The sequence below is a fragment of the Schistocerca cancellata genome, chromosome 5, assembly GCF_023864275.1.
Source record: "Schistocerca cancellata isolate TAMUIC-IGC-003103 chromosome 5, iqSchCanc2.1, whole genome shotgun sequence".
NCBI lineage: Eukaryota > Metazoa > Arthropoda > Insecta > Orthoptera > Acrididae > Schistocerca > Schistocerca cancellata.
Genome location: NC_064630.1, coordinates 299403970 through 299423049, shown reverse-complemented (window position 1 = coordinate 299423049; position 19080 = coordinate 299403970). Strand labels below are relative to the sequence as shown.

Below are 19080 nucleotides of genomic sequence, written 5' to 3'. Positions count from 1 at the left end.
AAAAATGTGAAAAGAGTGAGCTATGTTGCTCATTCATTTCTCAGTACCAATAACTATACACACCGTATAAATATTATTTCGTACTGTAAAATTACAAATACTTGACATCAAGCCCACACGATGAGGTTTGGTTTCCATTTTATGTACTGTAACTTCCCATTAGCATGCCTGGAAAATCGAGTCAGCATACTTCCATATTAAGTGATATGGTGACCACAGAAAAACATCAGATGTTAGTATTATCCATTATAGAGCTATGAAGTAAGCTTTTAATCAAAGAAAAAAAGATCTCATTGTGTAAAAGTGTGGTGTGAAATGACAGATGTTTTGTATTATTATTATTATTATTATTATTATTATTATTATGTACTTGTATTACACTTTTTACCAAACCATACCCAGTATTACCTGAATAATCCTTCACTGTGTAACAGATATTGCTTAAAAGGTACATTTTAATTGCCTGCCTTAATATCCTCTGACAGTTTACTGTACATTTTGTTCTGTCATATAAAATACTATTTTGAGTAATATATTTATTCTTTCTTGGCAAATGTGAGTTTGGTCAGATGGATAGAAACAGAGGTGGAGTTAGATGGATCCAATAGACATTGATCACAGGAGGAGTGCAGAACTGAATATTGTGTCAGAGGCACATTTCTACCCACAGAGTTAGTTAAAAAAAATTAAGAAAAGGGAAAGGAGTTTAAGTGAATAATGGAATCTGCCAGGCAGGACATTTTAACATCTTGTTAATGAATGCACCGTAGGTTCTTCTTTGTCAGACAAGCCTAGGACGTGCTCAGGTAATTATTGGGTAATGTATCTCATTTGTTGCTTTCAGTGTGGGATCATGAGATCATTTTCCTGTTGGCAACAAGACCCTGTTGGAAGCAGCTATCCAGCACATCTCCTGTACAGACAACATGTTACAGACAATTTTTTATGTCTTAAAAAAGTATAACACTATTTATATTTAGATCACCTTACAAGTAAGGATTTTCTTCATTTTTGGCAATTTTCTGCGACTCTCCTTGTACATTATTAGATTTTTGCTTAGTGATGTACTGTCTGGTTTTTGTGATTATTCCTGAAAACTTTGTGGTACTTGATGGTTTGTTTTAAGTCTGCCTGTTTCTGCTGTCAGTTTTCTTGTCTATCCTATCTGAGCTCTCTCATCTCTGAATAACTGCTTCAAGCTACATCCAATTGAACCTGCTTAGCATTTATATTTAAGTCACCCTCTACAATTTTTACTGATGACACCTCCATCTATTACTGAACTGCCTATTCCTTTGTGTCAGGGGACAACCTATCAACTGTTCCTGTCCTTTAGTCAAGTTGTACCCTAAATTTCTTTTTCCTCCAGTTAGATTCAGTAAATCCTCATTAGGTATTTGATCTACCCTTATCTTCTGTAGCACCACATTTCAAAAGCTGCTGTTCTCTTGTCCGAACTGCTTATGTCCATGTTTCACTGCTGTATAAGGCTGCACTCCAGACAAATGCACCCAGGAAAGATGTCCTCGCACTTAAATTTGTATTAGATGTTAATAAATTCCTTCTTCTTCAGAGATGTTTTCCATGCTATAGTGTGTCTGCATTTTATACTGTCTATACTTTGGTCATCATCAGTTTTTTGCAGTTTAAATAGAAAAACTCATCTGCTACTTTTAATGTCTCATTTCCTTTATAATTCCTGTGTGATAGCCTGATTTAATTTGACTAAATTCCATTATCATTGTTTTACTTTTGTTGATGTTCGTCCTATAACCTCTTTTCAACCAACAGTCTGTCCCATTCAACTGCTATTCCAAGTTGTTGGCTGTGTCTGATAGAGTTACTGTCATTGGCTAACCTTAAAGTTTTATTTCTTGTCCCTGAATTTTAATTCCTTTTTCCAAATTTCTCCTTGGTTTTCTTCACTGCTTCCTCAGTGCACAGATAGAATAACATCAGTGATAGGTTGAATTCTGTCTCGCTCCCTTCTCAACTACTGCTTCCTTTTCATGTCCTTCGACTTGGCTCTCATAAATATTGGTAGTATAGGATCCAAATGTGATGAAATTTTGCACAGTTAAAAAATTATTTTCAGGCTTGATGTGACTTATATTGAATTAAAAATGATGTATAGGAATCTTTGGGATGCAGAAAATACTCTTCAGAAGGTCTGTCCAACTTCTCTTGTTTATAGTGTGGTTTGCCACCGAGAAACATAGTGCTGGTGTTACAAATTCAGTGAAGCTTATTGACATTGTATTTGAGCAGCTGTACTGGACACCACACTAAAAGCAAGGACTGTCAAGGTACTGAATGCTGTACAGGGCTTTGATCATATAAGTTGTGGAGAGCACTCAGTGCACATTTGTTGTGTGTGCCTCTTTTATGTACTCATTGGAATTTTGAGTCTACTCTTTTTCTGTTACCCACTAATGAATTTAATTGCATAAATAACAGAGATCATGAGTTAAGTGCCACAACTAATCAAATTTTTAATGATAAAGTTTGCTGCAGTCATTACTCTTGTAAAATATGTTGTGGCCATATTGATTCCAACTTGAGAATAATTGTCAATAGCCTGTGGAATGAGTTGTGTCCTAAGACTGTATTGTGATATGTTGATGGTCACCGTACATTCGTCTCATGCCAAGTGACTGTCTGCTGGTAGGAACTTCGCTGTTTGGTGTTTATTGTTAAGTTAATGATGTAAAAGTTCAAATAATATTTGCTACTTTAATAATCTTCGAATAACAAATTAAATTGACAATTTAATGTGAATATTGTAGTACAGCCCTAAACAGTTTAAATAATTTGAAATGTAAGTTTTTCATAAGTGCAAAAAATAAACATTTTACTACCCAGTGAAGGTAACAGATAATAATAATTTTCATCGTTTTTCCTGTTTTTTCTTAGCTGCTTTAAAATTCATGGTGGTATGTTCCAACTGTGCAACTATTTGAAGGCCTCCAATTAGTTGTACAGATAGAACATACCTCCACAAATAATAATAATTTATTGAGATGCTTTATTTGTGAAACTAACAACAGTGTTGATCATTTGCTGCTAGGTGATAAACTGAAGACTTAATGTCAAAAAGTTAATGTAATCCTTGAAAATGGAATTGTAGGCCTAAATGCCTTGCTTGGAAATTAGGAGAAAAAATATAACAACTGAAGACTGCATTTTACTGGTAAAAGTATCCCTACTTGTGCCCTACAGCTGTGGAGAGCACATGATGAAATTTCTATTAATAATGAGAAAATAACAAGCAAATGGAATAGTGTGATTTTATACTGTGTGTGTGTGTGTGTGTGTGTGTGTGTGTGTGTGTGAGAGTGTTTTGCTCTATTCCATTGTTGGTTCACAATTGCGGCCCCGTACCAATTCCTTCCTTATTACTTCATCTAACACAGTGATAAATTGTATTGTCATACATCCAAGTGAGCAGCACTAACATAAAATAAACAGCAAGTTAGGTAAGAAAAAAATTTACAATCCATACAAGAAAATGATCCAGATTATAAGCTAGCTGCACAATCCCGCAATAAGGCAATTCTCTATGAGATAAGCGGAAATTAGGTAAGTGGTTGGCTGGGATCTGATGCAACCGCGTTGTTTAATGTCATTAGCGACAGGTAGCATCTGTCTGTGGCAACAGAATGGTATAATGGAAGTTTATTTCATTATTCTTTAATTAAACAGAGTCTTAGCTCATATTATGTAAGTTTATTTTATCATTGTTTAGTTAAACTAAGATTAAAATTTGAGTTTGCTCATATATGTTTACCTTGGTGACATAAAGGCAGCTATTCCAAAGAAAGCCGCGTACTCATTCATGTTATGAAAAGCAGTGCTCCCGCTTAACGTTAAATAAGGTTATAATCAGACTTTTCAGTATATTGGTAATGAGCACTTTTTTTTAGCTGCAGTATTAAGAAACATTGTAACGGTGTGCTTTTTAGCTGTGCAAATGACTGAAGGAAAAAGAATATAGTATGTTTTGTATAATGCTTGCAAAGTTTTTTGATTGAATGAAACACTTGAATTTTACATTGACTCTTAATGCCTTAATATGGTGATTTTGATCCATTTCATGTGGTTTTTCTTTTGTATCTTTTTAGTGGTGACCCACTGGATTTTTTCCTGCATGAACAACCAGTGTATGGACTGTCTATCGATCCTCTAAATGATTATGTATTTGCCAGTGCTTGTGATGATGGGAGGGTCCTCATCTATGACATACGTGAGGCACCAGGCACAGGTATGGAACAATTGGAAGTAACTCATATATTGACATTAACTAACTCTAGCTGATTCTCACATTTTCATTTCAGAACCATTTTGTCTTGCTCGTTACAATTCTGCTTTTCATGCTGTCATGTTTAATCCTGTGGAGCCACGCATATTGACAACAGCAAATTCAAAAGAAGGTGTTGGTCTTTGGGATGTAAGGAAGCCCTGTCAGTAAGTGAGACTTTAACTTTTTCTAAAGTTTGTGATTTTTGTTAAGTTAATTATAAACTTTGTTTTTGAGGTAACCTTGCTGGTAGATACCAGTGTCAAATCAAGACATTAACACCATGCTACTGTAAGTATCCATAATCAGATTGATGGCTTGCATAATTGAGAATTCTCAGCAAAACTGAACTTGCTCGCTAAGTCAAGTAAATCTTGAGAAATTCTGAGACTATGGACAGTTGAAACGTGATTCTGCTTTGGAAACAATCAGTTGTTGAGTTACATAAGGAAAGATGAAGTTGGGCACTGAAATGTTAAAATTTCAGTTGCTTGATCGCTGTTACCTCTGATACGCTTGCTGGCCTCAGGAGCCTTTGTGAACCCATCTGATGTTTTTGTGGAACCTTCTGCAACATATTCTTCTAGAAATGAAACCAAAAATCACTTAATACAATTTTCAACTACCAGAAATAAATTAACTGTAGAATCTCCAACCAAACAAGCAGCTGCCTATACCCACAACTTCATGCCCTCTCGAAGCATTTTCCTAACCAAAACATGATTCATCAGGTTCCACTACCACTCCATGACCCTTGTATGTCCCCTATATTTAATAAGTTCACCAATTACTTCCGTACAAAAAGGAACAAATCTATTAAAGTACTGTTCATGCACAAATGCATTTTGTGCATGACATACCGTAGAAAACTTGTACAAAAATAATATGTTAATGCCACTATGAGATAGAGATAGATAGAGAGAGAGAGAGAGAGAGAGAGAGAGAGAGAGAGAGGAGGAGGAGGGGGGGGGGGTGGGAACTCGCACTCTTAATTCATATACAGCTCCTGATTGACAGTTGCAGTTGTCACAACTACACGTCCACATACAGACATACAGCTGTCGGATGATCATTCAGATGAAACCTTCATCAAACTCATATTAACACCACATACTTATATATGGCATCCAAACTGTTCAGTCACATTAAGGTGACCACCTGTCAGTAGCCTGAATAACCACCTTTTGTAGTGCAGACCATTGCAAGATGGACCAGCGATGTTTCTGAAGGTACCGACAGGGATGTGGACCCATGCTGATTCCAGTGCCATGGCCAACTGTGTTAGGTTTCTCAGTTCAGGATCCATGGCATGAACAGCTTGAATGAGGTGGTCCATGGATTTTTGTTTGGGATTAAATTTGGGGAGTCTGGTGGCCTGGAGAGTACTATAACTCATCTTGGTGCTCTTCAACTATGAAGGTACTTTGAGAGTTGTGTGATGTGTTGCATTGTCCTGCTGGCAGAGGCCATCATGCTGAAGCAAAACAAACTGCATGTAGTGGTGGACATGGTCCCCAGGGATAGTTGCATACCTGTGTTTTATCCATTCTGCCTTCCAGAATGATGAGATCACCTAGTAAATGCCATGAAAACATTCTCCAGACTATAACACTTCCTCCTCTCTGTATGTCCATCTTTTCAGAGATGGTTGTGGGACTCAGCTGTTCAGTACAGAATGTCAATCAATCAGCTTTCTACTGTCTAATTTCCAAACTGTTATTTTATTTGGCTGCCAGTTTTGGCGATTTACTATGCCATCTTCAGGCCCCTGTGTACAGACAACAATGGTAACAGTACGATACAGATAACAAAAAGGAGGTGATGCAAGTCTTTTATACGATGGTAACACATAACAACATAACAATAACAGACAGTGCAGGAAGTTACATAAAGTTACAGATAAATTGAGGAATAAAATAATAGAATGGTTAATCACTGTATTAACTTAAACTAGGGAGCAAAATGTATGCATCATATAATTGTAAGAAAGAACCTATTAAATGGAGGTCAATATTGCATGTTATGCATAGATAATTATGGTATAATGCTAATGCAATGCCCATGAAACAACTAGAGTAAAATAATATAGTCTGTACTCATCAGTATTTGATTACATTCTTTTACTCCAGTTGTTTCATGGGCATTGCATTAGCTTTATACCATGAATATCTATGCACAACATACAATATTGACCTCCATTTAGTAGGTTCTTTTTCTTAATTTATGACATACATGCTTTGCTCCCTAGTTTAAGTTAATACTGTATGCGACTGTTCTCTTATTTTGTTACTTAATTTATCTGAAACTTTATGTAACTTCCTGCACTGTTTGTTATTTTTGTGTTGTAAAATATTACTACTTATATAAAACTTGCACCAACCCCTTTTTTTTCATACAGTTACCATTGTTGTCTGTACACAGCAGCCTGGAAATGGTGTAGTAAATTGCCGAATCTGGTAGCCGTATAAAATAACAGGTTCGAAATTAGACAGCTGAAAGGTGTTTGATTTGACATACTTACCAATCTGGGCTGGATCTTTCTGATGATTGTTGTAGGGTGTTTGCTTTCATATGTTTCTGCCATACATGACAACAACCATTTGTCTGATGCAGCATAAAATGTGATTCATGTGTAAAGGCCAGCTGTTGCCACCCAGTGGGCATCCAGTTGCGGTATTGACATGCAGATTCCAGCCTTTGTCGAGGATTAACAGCAGTCAGTATGGCTGCATGAACCAGACGCCTGATGCAGAGGCCCATACACAGCAGTACGTGCTGAATGGCTGTTGAGACACTGTTGGTAGCCTCTAGTTTCATCTGGCCGGTCAGTTGCTCTAGAGTTGCACATCTGTTCGTCCGTGCACTTCAAATGGTTCAAATAGCTCTGAGCACTATGGGACTTAACTACTGAGGTCATCAGTCCCCTAGAACTTAGAACTACTTAAACCTAACTAACCTAAGGACATCACACACATCCATGCCCGAGGCAGGATTCGAACCTGCGACCGTGGCGGTCATGCGGTTCCAAACTGAAGCGCTTAGAACCGCATGGCCACACCGGCTGGCTCCGTGCACTTCACCACAACTGTCATTCATCCCTGTCATCTACAGCCCATGGTGCACCACAGTTTGCTGGGTGCTGGCTTTGGATAGCACAATTTTTCCATGCATGGTATACTGGCATGGTGCCATTTCAGAAATGCTTACATCCTGGGCCTGAAAGCCAGTGATCATGTCATTTTGTACATCAGGCAAATCACTGTTTCTGGATTAAAACTACTGCACTCGTTTTCTGTATCCTCAACATGCTTTATATACCTTTCCACTGCCAGTGCTTCCACTTGCCATCTAAGACTGGTTATTACATGTTGACGTCGAGCATATGCAGTGGACATTTTAATGTGACTGGACCATATAATATACTCTCTTTATACACAACTCTTGTATAAATTTAATCATAAACTCGTATCTTCCATCTCTTGATGCAACATATGACTATTAAATGTTAATGAAAGATCCATTTTGTGAAAATTACAGCAGGAAATCAGGAACCAGTAAAATATCGTAATGGGGAAATAAAATAAAGAAATAAAACAGGATATTACAGTATTACTGAACTATAACACACAAACTGAGACTCAATTTCTCAAAGAAATTAGCACACTGAGCAGAAATGTAATCTCAAAAGGGAATTTTATTTATATACATGCCTTTTCCCCATAGTCATCCACTTATTCATTCAACACGTGTATTTTATACATCTCCTCCTCCGCACTCTGTGTGTCCAACTTTTCCTCCCCTGTTGCTCTGTCTATCAATTCCACCTCCCTCTCTGTGTCCTCCTCCTCCTCCTCCTCCTCTCCTCTTTCTCCTCCCCCATCCCTCCCCCCTCCCTCCCTCCCTCCTCAGCATCTGTCTCCTCCCCCTTCTGCTTAGTCTTGTGCAACCGCATGTTTAGAGCCCCTGCAGGTCATGTTGATACTATCTGCGTGACAGGTCTTCTCCCCAGTCTGTCCATCTCCTCCTCTCCACTCTCACTGTCCATTTCATCCTCCCCCTAACCCTTTGTCCATACCATCTCTCCACCTCTGTTACCTGTCTACATCATTATCCTCTCATCTCTGACGTCCATATCCTCCCTGACTCTCTCTGTCCACATCATCCTCCCCCACCGTGCCCCTCTGCTCTTACCCTTTCTATCCATTATAACCTTCCCCAGCTATATCCATCTGCACATGTTGCCCCTGCAAATCAGGTCATTAATGCCAGCTGGTACTATTTTCACATCAAACTAGTTATGCAGAGCTGCCTGCATGCCAGGCACTTGAAAACCATTTTTGCCCCTAATGTAAAAGCTGCCATATAAAACAGGTTGATAAAGTGGCCTGTGCTATTCCAACACAACATGCCTGTCGTGTGGATCAGCCTACCCTCGGGCAGTGGAATACATTGTCTTGCCCCAGACAAGTCAATAAGGTAGGCTGATACTACAGAGTCCACCAGAAAAATGTATACACTCTTTGTCCGGCTCTATCGAGATATCGATATTGTTGTTCAATTCGAGTTAAGAGTGTGTTGTTGTATGGTCTTTGGCTCAACAGGTGTTAGTTCTTTCATCTCGCTATTGAGAAAACAAGATGAATGGAGCACGCTTGACATTCAAGCAAAGAAAATGTGTTGTGAAGTGGTTTTCAAGTTTGATAATGCCGTTGAAGTGTAATGTCTGTGGAGGTGGGAGTTTGAAACAGAACTGCCAACCCGCTTAACAATTAATTGCATCATTGACAAGTTTGAATTGCATGGAACGATTTGTGATATCTACAAAAGAAGACCAGGAAGACAGTGTACAGCTGCAAGTCATGCTTCATCGGTTCTTGAGTTATTAATTCTCTACAGAAGCCTGCTACACAATGTACATGTGAAGTGGGGGTTAGCAGTACAGGTTACGAAGAATTCTGAAAGCTGCAAAGTGAAAAGTTTAAATTCCATGATTACTGCACGCGATTAATGATATCTTCTGATCACCGAATGCAATTTTGTGAATGGTATCAGCAAATGGTAACTGATGATGAACAATTTGTAACTAAGGTAGTGTGGAGTAATGTAACTGTGAATCAGCATAACAGTTTGTACTGGGCACCAGAAAATCTGCACGTTTATGTGGATAAAACAGTCAATCTACCATGGGTCCATGTGTGGTGTGAACTATCATCTAGGGGGCTTAGTAGGACCCTTTTTCTTTGATGCTACTGTCACTGGGGAAGTGTCTCTGGAAATGTTACGCCCATCAATTTTGCCAGGTATATGTGCGCTTTATGGAGCTGATGAAGAGGTCTTCTACCAACAGGACGGGGTGCCACCACACCACACCACACCACCACCTAGCCGTACAAGCTTTCCTGAATGACGATTTTCCGGGACATTGGATTGGACGAAGAGGGCCCATTGAGTTCCCTCCATAGTTGCCAGATCTAACACCTATGGACCTTTACTTGTGCGGAACTGTGAAAGATAACATCTAGTGATGTAAGCCACACCCACTGGAGGAACTTCGCCAGTAGATTACAGCGACATGTGCAGCGATCTCCACTGTAACATTGACTGATGAAGTTGGGGCGAGCACTTGTCGTTCTGTTACGAGGGTGTGGCTAAGCAGTTCTAGGTGCTTCAGTCCAGAACCGCACGACCGCTACGGTCACAGGTTCGAATCCTGCTTCAGACATGGATGTGTGTGATGTCCTTATACTAGTTAGGTTTAAGTAGTTCTAAGTTCTAGTGGACTGATGACCTCAGATGTTAAGTCCCATAGTGCACAGAGCCATTTGAACCATTTGAATCTGTTGTGTACAGCTGCCAATGATGAACATTTTGAACATTTAAAGTAACCATGTGCTTAACTGAAGGTTGTACAACACGTGTGATCAGTTATTAAATGTAAAATAAACACATAAGTAATACTTTTGTTCCATAAAGTGTATGTACATTTTTCTGGCAGACTCTGTATTCCCATACAACATGCCTATCATGCTAGGTAGCCTGTGTGCCAGGTGTTAAAAAATGCTTTTTGTTGAATCTCTACTCCTATTGGAGCCAGGATGTTATAAAGCTGAAAGTGCTGATACTCATAAAGTTTTCTGTTGGTGTGCCAAATTTTGCTGAAATGGACCCAAGGGCTTAGGAAGAGAACCTGGAGATTATATATAGCCTCTTTCCTGTGATTTCACTTGTGTACGTTTTCAACATATTTCTCAAATTTACTGTTCTCCCTCTCTGTTTCCATATCTTTCTCCTGATGCTCTCTCTCCCTTGTCATCTACTCCTTCCTCTCTTTGTCTCATTGTCTTCTCCTACCCTATCCCTTTGTCAATCTCCTCCACCAAATCTCTTTGACAGTTTCTTCTTTCCCCTCCCTCTGTCATTACCCTCCTCACTTCTCTCCCTGTCCACCCGTTCTCCCCCCCCCTCCCCCCATTGTCCATCCAATACTCCTACCCCCTGTCAATTGCCTCCCACCCCTCTCCCTATGTTCATCTCCTCTTGTCCCGATGTGTCTCTCCCTCCCCTTCTTATCTTCTTTCTTTCTGTGCATCCTGTCCTGCCCCCTCTCCGTGTCCATTCCCTGCTGTACCCCTCCCTCCCATCTACTCCTCCCCCTCTATACATCCATCTCACCCTCCCCCCTCTCTCTTTTTGTCACCATTTTCCTCAATCCCTCTGTCCATCTCCTGCTCCCACATTTCACTCAGTTCATCCTTTCCCCCCACATGTCTCAGTCCATCTCCACACTTTTAAGAGGTTTCCAGTTCACTCCAGATTTATTGTTGCAACAGTGTGTGTGGAGTACATGTAATGATTATATTTACAGATCAATAGCACAACCAGTTATGAGGAACCAGGTATTGACTCATGCTGACACTATCATTTATAGCCTCCACATGTGGCAATGCAGGCAGTGACTCTGGCATCCAGTTGATCATACAGATAGCGAACACTGTCCTGGAATACACTGTGCCATTACTGCTTGACCTATTCACATTGTTCTGTAGTAATTATTGATTGGCGAGTTGCATGAATCATTTCTCATCCCACCTTATCACACACTTGCTCGATTGGGGACAAGTTTGGAGATTGTGCTGGCCAGGGAAGTTGCTGCAAGTCAATTAGAACGTGTTGAGTTTCACCGGCATTATCTTGTTGGAACAACATGTCACCTTCCTATTGCTAGAATGGCAAAAGAGTGGGTCTGACAACATTCTGCATGTACCAAGTGGTGGTTAGCAACCCCTTCAGAAAAACCAAAGTTGAATTAGAATTGTAGCTTATCTCACCCCAGGCCATAAGTCTTACAGTGGGACCAGTGTATCTTGGATGAAAGCACTTTGTGAGAAAGCTCTCATCAGGTCTGTGCCATACACACAAACGACCATCGCTTGCACACAGGCAGAATCTGCTTTCATTGCTGAAGACCACCACATGCCACACCATCTCCTAAGAGATCCCCTGATGGCACAAGTCAAGCTATACATGTTGATGCTGTGGCATGAGTGGAAAATGGGCTAGAAATGTGCGTGCCTGTAGTTACACTACTAATAGCCAGTTTGCAAAAGTTTGTGTTGACACATATTGTCTCAGAAGCCCTCTTTTGTGTGCTGTGGTAGCTGTATGCTCTGTCACTGCTGCCCTGATGATAGGATGATCCTGGTGGGCATCTGTGTTGCAAGGATGTCCAGAGCCTCGTCTACAGGTGTGAAATGTTCATGTGTTTTCAGATACCAGCATTGTTGCAAAACTGACGCAGCATCTACATGTCGTGCCAATTCTCCAAAAGGACCATTCTGCCACTCTGAAGGACACATTTGACCCCTTTCAAACACACCCAGATGGCTGTAGGAAGCACAAGTGCATCTTCATGGCATGATTGCGTGCTTGCTTCATACATTTGCACCCCACTGAGCCTTCTGGCCTAAAGCATTCCCTTTTAAAGCGTAAACGCAGATGGCACTCTGGTGGCTGTGCTACTATGCTGTCTGATGGCAGATGACATTTAAACCATTACCAGTACATCTACAATCCCCCAAGTGGCATCTGCCATCACAGATGTCATCTTTCCAGATGTACTAACTTTTTTACTGTCACTGTATTTCCACACAATAAGCCTATCATGCAGTGCAGCCTATGTGGCAGGGGCAGGAAACACCTTTTTGCCCATGCCTCCACTCCTATTAAACCTAGGGGATTGCAAACCCCACAGTGCTGATACTTGTGAAATTTGCTGTTTGCGTGCCAAGTTTAATTGCTATTGATCCAGGAGTATGTGAGGAGATCCTGGACCCCCCTCCCCCCCCCCCCCCCCCCACACACACACACAGAGAGAGAGAGAGAGAGAGAGAGAGAGAGAGAGAGAGAGAGAGAGAGAGAGAGAGAATCACATATACTAGCCTTTGTCCTGTGGCTTTGCACACACATGCGTTTGACACACAGTGCACTTCTCCTTCTCCCTACTCTCTGTCAATTGCATCCTTTCCAGCATATTGGACCATCTTCCCCCTCCCCACACTCTTGAAACATTTCCAGTTCTCCTGCTCTCGGTCATCCATCTCCTCACCTCACTCTACTTCCTCCTCTCCTCACTATTGGTCCACTTCCTCCTCTCCTCACTCTTAGTCAACTTCCTCTTCTCCTCACTCTTGGTCTACCTCCTCCCCTCCCTTGGTCCATATCCACCTTCCCCAAACCCCTCCACCCCATCTGCCCCACCCCTCCACCCCCTCCCGGCCCCATACCCACTTCCCCTATCTGTCCCACGCTTAATCCCCCTATCTGTCCCATGCCTCGACCCTCTATCTGTCCCAACCCTGCTCACCGTATCTGTCCCACCCCTGCTCCCCCTCTCTGTCACACTCCTCCTCCCCCTTTCTCTTTCCCACCCCTCAAGTCCCTCTCTTTCCCACCCCTAGAGTCCCTCTCTTTCCCACCCCTAGAGTCCCTCTCTTTCCCAGCCCTAGAGTCCCTCTCTTTCCCAGCCCTAGAGTCCCTCTCTTTCCCAGCCCTAGAGTCCCTCTCTTTCCCACCCCTCGAGTCCCTCTCTTTCCCACCCCTCGAGTCCCTCTCTTTCCCACCCCTCGAGTCCCTCTCTTTCCCACCCCTCGAGTCCCTCTCTTTCCCACCCCTCGAGTCCCTCTCTTTCCCACCCCTCGAGTCCCTCTCTTTCCCACCCCTCGAGTCCCTCTCTTTCCCACCCCTCGAGTCCCTCTCTTTCCCACCCCTCGAGTCCCTCTCTTTCCCACCCCTCGAGTCCCTCTCTTTCCCACCCCTCGAGTCCCTCTCTTTCCCACCCCTCGAGTCCCTCTCTTTCCCACCCCTCGAGTCCCTCTCTTTCCCACCCCTCGAGTCCCTCTCTTTCCCACCCCTCGAGTCCCTCTCTTTCCCACCCCTCGAGTCCCTCTCTTTCCCACCCCTCGAGTCCCTCTCTTTCCCACCCCTCGAGTCCCTTTCCCACCCCTCGAGTCCCTCTCTTTCCCACCCCTCGAGTCCCTCTCTTTCCCACCCCTCGAGTCCCTCTCTTTCCCACCCCTCGAGTCCCTCTCTTTCCCACCCCTCGAGTCTCTCTCCCACCCTTCCTCCCCTGTGTGTCTCTCGTTCCCACCCTTCCTCCCGTGTCTCACCCCTCCTCCCCCTCTCTGTTCCACCCCTCTTACTCTTTCTTTGTCCCCCTCCGCCCCTCTCTGTCTCTTCCCTCTTACCCCCCCTCTGTCTCTTCCCTCTTACCCCTCTCTGTCTCTTCCCTCTTACCCCTCTCTGTCTCTTCCCTCTTACCCATCTCTGTCTCTTCCATCATAATCCTCTCTGTCCCACTTCTCTTGCCCCTCACTGTCCCACACTCCTCCTCTGTCCCCCCTCCTTTCCTCTCACTGCCCCCCTCCTCCCCTTTCACCGTCCCCCCTCCTCCTCTCACTGTCCCCCCTCCTCCCCTCTCACTGTCACCCTCCTCCTCTCACTGCCCCCCTCCTCTCCCCTCCACCACATCGTTGTCAACTGTCCTCCCCCTCTGCTCCCTCCTTGCCTCTCACTCTCTACTGTCCTCCCCCTCTGCTCCCTCCTTGCTCTCACTGTCCCCCCATCTGTCTGCCTCCATCCCCTCTCACTGTCCCCCATCTGCCCACCTCCGTCCCCTCTCACTGTACCCCTCCTTCCCCACTCACTGCCCCCTCTGTACCCCTCCTTCCCCACTCACTGCCCCCTCTGTACCCCTCCTTCCCCACTCACTGCCCCCTCTGTACCCCTCCTTCCCCACTCGCTGCCCCCTCTGTACCCCTCCTTCCCCACTCGCTGCCCCCTCTGTACCCCTCCTTCCCCACTCGCTGCCCCCTCTGTACCCCTCCTTCCCCACTCACTGCCCCCTCTGTACCCCTCCTTCCCCACTCACTGCCCCCTCTGTAACCCTCCTTCCCCACTCACTGCCCCTTTGTCCCCCTCTTTCCCCTCTCACTGCCCCCTCTGTCCCCCTCTTTCCCCTCTCACTGCCCCCCTCTTTCCCTCTTTCCCCTCTCACTGCCCCCCTCTTTCCCCTCTCACTGCCCCCTCTGTCCCCCTCTCTCCCCTCTCACTGTCCCTTCTGTCACCTTCCTTCCCCTCTGTCACCCTCCTTCCCCTCTCATTGTCCCCTCTGTCACCCTCCTTCCCCTCTCATTGTCCCTCTGTCACCCTCCTTCCCCTCTCATTGTCCCCTCTGTCACCCTCCTTCCCCTCTCATTGTCCCCTCTGTCACCCTCCTTCCCTCTCATTTCCCCTCTGTCACCCTCCTTCCCCTCTCATTTCCCCTCTGTCATCCTCCTTCCCCTCTTACTGTCCCCCATCCTTCCCCTCTCACTGTCCCCCCTTCCCTCTCAGTGTCCCCTTTGTCACCCTCGCCCCCATCACTGTCCCTCTTCTTCCATCCCTCACTATCCCTTCTACTTCCCCCTCACTATCCCTTCTACTTACACACACACACACACACACACACACACACACACACACACACACTTCCCACTCTCCCCCCTCTCTTGCACCCCGCCCCCTCTCTTGCACCCCGCACCCTCTCTCGCACTCCCTCCCCCTCTCTCGCACTCCCTCCCCTCTCTCGCCACTCCTCCCCCTCTCTCGCACTCCCTCCCCCTCTCTCGCACTCCCTCCCCCTCTCTCGCACGCCCTCCCCCTCTCTCGCACGCCCTCCCCCTCTCTCGCACGCCCTCCCCCTCTCTCGCACGCCCTCCCCCTCTCTCGCACGCCCTCCCCCTCTCTCGCATGCCCTCCCCCTCTCTCGCACGCCCTCCCCCTCTCTCGCACGCCCTCCCCCTCTCTCGCACGCCTCCCCCTCTCTCGCACGCCCTCCCCCTCTCTCGCACGCCCTCCCCCTCTCTCGCACGCCCCTCCCCCTCTCTCGCACGCCTCCCCCCTCTCTCGCACGCCCTCCCCCTCTCTCGCACGCCCTCCCCCTCTCTCGCACGCCCTCCTCCTCTCTTGCACGCCCTCCCCATACCCCCTCCCCCTCTCTTGCAACCCCTCCCCATACCCCCTCCTGTCTCCCTGCCCTCCGAATTCCCCCTCTTCCCTTCCCTGGCCCCTTCCACTCCCCCTTCCACTCCCCCTTCCACTCCCCCTTCCACTCCCCCTTCCCTCCCCCTTCCCCTCCCCCTCCCCCTCCCCTTCCCCTCCCCTCCCCCTCCCCTCCCCCTCCCCTCCCCCTCCCCTGCCTCCTCCCCTGCCTCCTCCCCTGCCTCCTCCTCCTCCTCCTCCTCCTCCTCCTATCCCCTCCCCTTTCGACTCCCCGCCCTCCCATTTCCTCTCCTCCCCTCTGCCTTCCCCTTCTCCTTACCATGCCTCCCTCCCCCCTCACCATGACCTCCCTCTCCTCTCACCATGCTCCCTCCCTCTCCCCCTCCCCTCACCATGCTCCCTCCCTCTCCCTCTCCCCTCACCATGCTCCCTCCCTCTCTCTTTGCCTCCAGGGGCAAAAAATGTTTCTTACTCCTGACTTACAGGCTACCATTAAAATCAGTTTGATAAAGTAGGCCAATACTATCGCAACATAACATGCCTGTTGTCGAGGGCAGCCTACAAGTCGGGGGCAGGAAAACAATTATGAGCACCTGATATGTGGGACTACCCAATAAAGCAGGTTATGAATGCCACAGTGTTGATACGTGTGAAGTTTGCTGCCTGTATGCCACATATGGTTGGGGGGGGGGGTGGGGGTGGGGGGACAGAGAGAGAGAGAGAGAGAGAGAGAGAGAGAGAGAGAGAGAGAGAGAGGGGGATTGACACATCAAAAAATAATTAATGTAGATTTATGAAATTTTGGGAGTACATTTGTCTCAGCAACATATTTAAGTGAGTAACATTGCTAGGTCACAGATTAATATAAACCCAAAATAAGAAATTGTAAATGTGAAATTCTCAAACACAAATAACCAGTGAAACTGTCAGAATGTTGAATGCAAGCATGCAAATGGGCATTTATTGTGTTGTACAGATGTTGGTTTGCCAGATGGAGTTCCACGCCTGTTATGCTTTGTTGGTCGATTAAGGGAGCAGTTGCTGCTGTTTGTGGATGATGCTGGAGTTGTCGTCTGATAGTTTCCCATATGTGCTCAATTGGAGACAGATCTTGTGATTGAGCAGACAAAGGAAACATGTTGACACTCTGTAGAGGATGCTGTGTTACTGCAACAGTGTAGGTGTGAATGTTATTCTGTTGGAAAACACCCCAGAGATGCTGCTCATGAATGGCAGTACAACAGGTTGAATAACCAGATTGACATACAGATTTACAGTCAGGCTGTGTGGGGTAACTAAAAGAGTATTCCTGCTGTCACATGAAATTGCATCCCATACGATATCTCCAGGTGTTGGTCCTGTGTGTCTGTAACACACAGACAAGTTGGCTGCAGGCCCTCAACTGACCACCTCATAACCAACACAAGGCCATCATTGGCACTGAGGCAGAAATAGTTTCTTCAGAAAACACAACAGACATCCACTATACTGTCCAGTGAGCTCTCGCTTGACACCACTGAAGTCCCAAATGGCTGCGGTTTTAGGTCAGTACAATGTAAGCTACAGGGCGTCTGTTTTGGGGCTGTAGTGGAAGTATCCAATTTGTAACAGTTCATTGTGTCACTGTGGTGCCAACTGCCAATCAAATTGCTGCTGCAGATGCAGTATGATGCACCAGAGCCATAAGCTGAACATGATGTTCTTCCCTCTTGGTAGAGCCAGTGGTCGTCTGGAGTCCAGTCTTCTTGCGACTGCACATTCTTGTGATTACTGCTGCCAGCAATCATTACAGTGGCTACATTCCTGCCAAGTCATTATACAATATTGCACAAGGAACATCCAGCTTCTGATACCCCTGTTACACACCTACATTCAAACTTAGTATGGTGTTGATAATGATGCCTTTGTTGCTGTAAAGGCCTTCTTCATTAATATCTATGCACCATGCCCAGTCTCAAAGGTAACTGATGCCAACGGCCCTTACAGTTTGTATTTAAAGCAAACCTGTTTTGCGTCCTCATAGTGGTGGTACTAGTGTCATCCTTTACAACGGTTGTGACATTTGTGTAGAGATTATCTTCCAGATATAGAAACACACCTACCAACTTTCATTTAATTTTGATATATAGGGCAGCTAAACATAATGTTCAACCTCAGAACGATTAGGAATTTCAACTCATTAACGAATGTTGTCACTTATCACATCACGGCTCAAAACCAATGGGGGGTATCAAAGGCTAAAGTTGACTCGAGATTGGCAGGGTCGCATTGGGCACAGGAAGCTGTGAAAAAGGTTGTGCAGTGGATTGGGGCATGCCAGTGGCAGTGTACAAGTATGTTAAAAACCATGCCAGGCAATGTATCCTGTTTTAACAACTCACCAACAAACAATACAGGGACATACTGTCTGATGTTGTGTGACCTGTTGTTCACCTCCAGCACCTCACTGGCATTTTGTATCTTCATCAAGATGATTCACTGCCTCGTCACAATCAAATTTTATCAGAAAAGTATGAGGAACATTCAGCTGATATCACATTCTTGTGTATCCTTACAGGTTACCTGGCCTTAGTCCCATTGAGCACATCTTGAACACTGCAAATGAAAAGTGTTTATCTTGGATGCAGGTCCAGCCAATCTACATGACACATGTTTGACAGTTGAGTAGTCATAGCTTTTAGATCAAGATGAATCTCAATTTGGAGTGTCATGTGGTTCATGTCATGCTATTGTCAGAGCCAAAGGGAATGCTGCGTGCTGTCTCCATTAGAACTTATATGTATAGTAGGGAAAGGTTTGCTGCCCATCTTAAAAGTGTAGTGAATGTGCTGAATGGATGAAGCATTATGTCCTGGAAAACATTTGTATGTTATGAACAAGTTCAGTGCAGTTTAATTTATATTGCATGCATGCTTAATTTGTAATTTTGTTGCTTTTTAGGATTCTGATGCGGTTTGGTGGAAATAATCCGTCGCAGAGTTGTATGAGTGTTCGTTTCAATCAGGCTGGTACACAGATATTGGCTCTGAGACGCAGATTACCTCCAGTATTGTATTCAGTGCATTCTTCGGTTCACATATGCCAGTTTGATCATCCTGGCTATTATAATTCATGCACTATGAAAAGCTGTAGCTTTGCTGGAGATGATGATCAATATGTTCTGTCAGGTTCTGATGATTTTAATTTGTATATGTGGAAAATTCCATCAACAACTGAGGAAGGTATTGTGAAATACTTATTTTGTC

The 19080-nt window shown here is 44.7% G+C and overlaps 1 protein-coding gene across 2 annotated transcripts in view; it reads left to right on the top strand.

The window, feature by feature from the left end:
* LOC126187876 (DDB1- and CUL4-associated factor 5) overlaps positions 1 to 19080 on the top strand; it is a 101913-nt gene that overhangs the window by 19876 nt on the left and 62957 nt on the right. For both annotated transcript variants that reach the window (XM_049929208.1, XM_049929209.1), the window contains exons 4-6: positions 4122 to 4261; positions 4335 to 4464; positions 18776 to 19056. In XM_049929208.1, the coding sequence (XP_049785165.1) occupies positions 4122 to 4261; positions 4335 to 4464; positions 18776 to 19056 (551 nt within the window). The remainder of the gene's footprint in view (positions 1 to 4121; positions 4262 to 4334; positions 4465 to 18775; positions 19057 to 19080) is intronic.